Here is a 4,272-nt window from a genome sequence, read left to right as displayed (position 1 = left end):
TTGCCCGATATGCTCGCTGATTAGCTGCCTTTCTTTCGCGGGTGAGTCTTTGGAATTCTTGTTCTTCTTCTGGTGTACGTTGGATTTTTCTTCTAGGCATCTTTAAATTTGTCGTAACTGATTCGATTTTAGATAAATTTGGTCTAAATATCTTTTATGCAATTAATGTCTTGTTTATTTCTCGTAAATATATATATCACTAAATTATATGGAACATCTGAACCATGCGATCATACGTATTGTAAAGTATTTTTATTCTAAGAGCTGAAGAGAAAGGGGGTATGTTGAAATGCTTTGATTTTGGTGAAGGAATTTATTTACATCCACTTGAATAAGTATTACAATTTTCTATCCACCAGAAGTTTTGTTTCCGTGTATCAGGCTTACATTTATCTCGTTCCTATTTTTATTCTTATTTTGGACTATATTTCGTTGTTAGAATGATTTTGATTTCTACGTGTTATTCTTTGATATATATGGAGATATATTTTGTTGATATTTTCAGATTATTTGTATTTATATATTTTAATATTTATTTCTATACAGATCATTTATATATTTGAGTATTTGTTCAGTTGTGACGCCTCCCTCGGTCCTCTGAAACAAAAAAAAAGTGTTATTTATTCAAGTCAATGATTTGTTCTCTGTTTTTATTAAGAGAAAAAGATCCGCAGTTCGATTTTCATTGATCAAATCGAACGCAAAATGTCCAACCGTGTTGACGATGAATTTTTTCTATTGTAGTTAGGAAAAAAAAACGAAATGCTTGGGTTATAGAACGTATGTTTTTATCTAATGCTGCAACTTCTTTCGGCTCATGAATTTAGTACCAGAGATCAAACGTTTCTTCAGGTTTTATTGTCGAATCATTGTATCCATGAAAGCAAACGAAAACCTTTTTTTTTCTTTTTTTTTTAGAGCAAAGAAGTTCTCGTTGGACTGTAGTTATCGAGCCGTTTTCAATCACATCTTATGACTCATCTAGACGAACATTTTACTCTGAAGTGAAGAACTAATAACTTACGTGGGAAACTGCCACCGGGCTCCCTATATTTTGTGACGTGCAGTGACGAAGGATAATTTTCGGGAAATATTTGGGAATTAATTGTGTTGATGGCTAACTCCACAACTGATTGGCAAGTGACTTTTGTTTCGGTTGAAGGTCTAATGTGCCTCTGCAATCTGTGAAAGAGAGTTTCATTAAGTCTACTTTTTCTTTTTATTACTTAGTACAACCATCAAAGTTTATGAAATAATATAAAACATTTTTGGAAATAAAAATTCTCATTTCGATCGAAGATATTAATCTCTATTGAATATCATGAATCATGCGACAAAAATTGAATGCAAAACTTACCTGTAGTGATCTACTCAAATGTATCCACTCAGTTTATAACTTATACTTATAACGGAGTATTCTCAAAATTTATGAGTTCAAACGATGAATGATGAGAATAGATCTCGAGGTTTTTTTTTATACCGTCCTTTCGATTATAGCTTTGATAATAACTTTCTCCCTTCTGGCACTAAATAATCTCAGGGATCGAATGACAGGTTGTCATGTATTAGGTTATGGCAAATTTCAAGCCTCCGCGATGTCGACGACGGATACATGGAAATGAAGAGAATTTCCATGAAACGTATTCTTCTCAAAAGTTCTCTCGAGTTGAAAAATTAAACATAATTCTATTATTGCAGATAGAAAACAGCATTTGAGAAATGATCAAATACAATCATTACTGTGATGATTTTTATTACGAAGAAAGGAATGGTGGATTTTTTACAGGTTTATAAAAATCACAATTACAGTTTTTTTTTTATTGAACCTTGGATACAAACTTTAGTTTTGAATACAAACAAAATATATTTTTTCTCTTCCTTGTATGCTCAATCAGTGGTTTTGTCATTTACAAACACAACTTCAGTATTATAAAGTTTTTACTTTATATGGAAAATAGATGAAAGTCATCATTTTGAACATTCACCGATATCACATAGAGAAATAAATGTAATATTTTAGTCAACAAACATTGAGAACTTAATTAGTGATGCTTGTCACTATAAAACGTAATCATAAATATTCCACACTCAGGAACACTTAAAACTCTTTTATCTATCACTACATTCATTTCCTCTATATAAATATGAAATATATCGTTTTTCAATTAAAAATAGACGTCTTTCTTAGTACAAAAATACAATCATGTGGATATACTATTTTTTAAATCACATTTTTTTCGTCATTAGACGTTCAAGTAAAGTTCACTATACACCTTCTTTAAACTTTTAAATCAACGTTTTGTACTAATTTTTTTGGTTGATAATACTTTGCTTCTACATTATAGTTATTATATTCTGATTATGATATGACAGTATGAAAAGTAAAGAAGAATACTTCCAAGTTAACTCGCAGAATTATATGAAACTCCTCAATCAAATACTGTCAGCAAGTGTAATGTTTATCTCTGGAGTAGTCTTTACTTCACTCGGACTATGACCAAAAGAACTGAGTTCACAAATTTACTATTTTTTCAGTCTCTTAACCGGAGATCATATAGAAAGGCAATACATAGAGATAGATTATACAAAAAAAAAATCAGCTGCGATTTATCTGTGTGATCTGCATAAACAATGTAGAGAATTCTTGACGACTGGAAAAATGAAAATGAGTCCCTTCGCATGCCTCAATCAGTCTTCATCTGAAAAAAATGGGAAATATGCATAACTAATCGCATGTCAGTGATTGATAATCACCTTCTTCTCTGAATCCTTATTCCCATCTGCATTCTCTTTATCGTCATCTCCAGGACGTTTTGCAGTTGTTGAAGTAGATTTTGTAGACGGCTGACGAATAGCCAATCTGAGTTGCTCTACAGTCAATTTCTTCTTACTTCCATCGACTGTTACTTTTGTCATGTCATCGACACTGAGTAGGGCTGATCCAGGCTTGGAATTCTCGATCCTCCCATGGAATGTTGCATAAGCCCCCTTCGTGAGTTCAGGCATTGGTTTAAATCCACGAATAAGAACCGCTAGGCGATAGCATCCGTCGGCGATGTTGCCATTAGCAAGTGACATCGACCCAACAGTCCTGAATACCTGGAACTCATTCTTGACGTAACCACCTACAGTTGAAGTATGGAGAGAAAGAAAATTGAGAGAGAAGAATGACATAAACGATGTAAAAAAAAATTTCATAACTTTTTTCTTTTTCTCAAAATTTTCTCACCGATGGGCTGTCTGCCATGCTCCAAGCAAGTTTCAATTGATGTTTCTGTGTAGATGACTTCTTGTTCAACGATGGCATTAGCTTGGTTGAACATCCCGAGAACGTTGATAGTACTGAATTCCTGAACATGGAGCTCCTGGGGAGCGATTACTCCTTTTAGATCAGAATCATATTGGAACTTAACATCTGCCACGGTGCAACCTGTGACCTCGATGATCTAGGATAAAGACAAAGCGTGTAGAAAATATCTCTTTCCACTATGAAGATGAAAAAAAAAGGCATGAAGATTATTTTCGTAACAAAATTCTGAAATTGTACCTGATACAGGGAAAGTTTCGAGCTCCACTCGACAGCCTTGTTGCTCCAAAAGACCACTCGAACTTTGGTTCCTCTGTTGTTGTTCATTATGACTTTATAGATGTATTTTTGATAAGTTTTGACCTGGCTCAGCTGAAGCATGGACTCGATGTACCCAACAAAATCCCTGTAATTTTTTGATTCATAATTTCTTAGAGAGCTTTGCAAAGCATTGAAAACATACTTGAGTTCATGGGTTTCATAATAAGTCAGGCATCTTGAATTATTTTTCTTTCTACAATTCCATTGTCTTGATTAATTTATTTCATCAATTTAACAATTTAATGATATTCATGTTGAGTAGAGATAGGATGATCCAAAATTGGATTTATTTTTTAGAATAGAATAAAAAAGATGTATCATTAACGATGTAGTGATATCTGGTAACATCGTGGTAACACCGTTGTAATTAGACTGCACGAACGACTTCAGTGACAGGTGAGGTTAGGTTGACAGATAGAATTCAGGTAACTTTGTCGGGTACCATCCATTTTGCTCAGATCGAATTTTTCTCCCGGAAGTGATCCGAAAAATCGAGAATCTACTTTTATTATTTTTTCCAAATTTTCAGTGATTCTCTGAGTAGGGTCATTTTTCATTTGAGTTAATTAAAAAAAAATATTTTTTCCAAATTTTCAGTGATTCTCTGAGTAGGGTCATTTTTCATTTGAGTTAATTAAAAAAAA

The 4,272-nt window shown here is 33.1% G+C and overlaps 2 protein-coding genes and 1 long non-coding RNA gene across 3 annotated transcripts; all 3 read right to left on the bottom strand.

Moving 5' to 3' along the window:
- Positions 1-381: 381 nt before the first annotated feature.
- On the bottom strand, positions 382-1,565 carry LOC105273040 (uncharacterized). The gene is made up of 3 exons (XR_892875.1): positions 1,358-1,565; positions 1,025-1,182; positions 382-597 (listed from the first exon to the last, which is right to left on the bottom strand). It is a non-coding gene; the product is annotated as an uncharacterized lncRNA (long non-coding RNA).
- A 313-nt stretch (positions 1,566-1,878) lies between these two features.
- Positions 1,879-3,109, bottom strand: LOC105273039 (uncharacterized). Its single transcript, XM_011315274.1, has 2 exons — positions 2,755-3,109; positions 1,879-2,699 (listed from the first exon to the last, which is right to left on the bottom strand). The coding sequence occupies exons 1-2, from the start codon at positions 3,076-3,078 to the stop codon at positions 2,685-2,687; spliced, it is 339 nt and encodes a 112-aa protein (XP_011313576.1). The 5' UTR covers positions 3,079-3,109; the 3' UTR covers positions 1,879-2,684.
- On the bottom strand, positions 3,107-3,713 carry LOC105273041 (uncharacterized; the record flags this gene model as incomplete). Its single annotated transcript, XM_011315275.1, has 3 exons — positions 3,107-3,111; positions 3,230-3,446; positions 3,548-3,713. Coding segments are annotated over 3 exons (388 nt in total), but the record flags the coding sequence as incomplete, so codon positions are not given.
- Positions 3,714-4,272: the final 559 nt, after the last annotated feature.

Source organism: Fopius arisanus, unplaced genomic scaffold (genome assembly GCF_000806365.1).
Source record: "Fopius arisanus strain USDA-PBARC FA_bdor unplaced genomic scaffold, ASM80636v1 scaffold00700, whole genome shotgun sequence".
In the NCBI taxonomy this organism is placed as follows: domain Eukaryota; kingdom Metazoa; phylum Arthropoda; class Insecta; order Hymenoptera; family Braconidae; genus Fopius; species Fopius arisanus.
The sequence above is the reverse complement of the archived record's forward strand: the minus strand, read 5'-3'. Positions and strand labels throughout refer to the sequence as shown.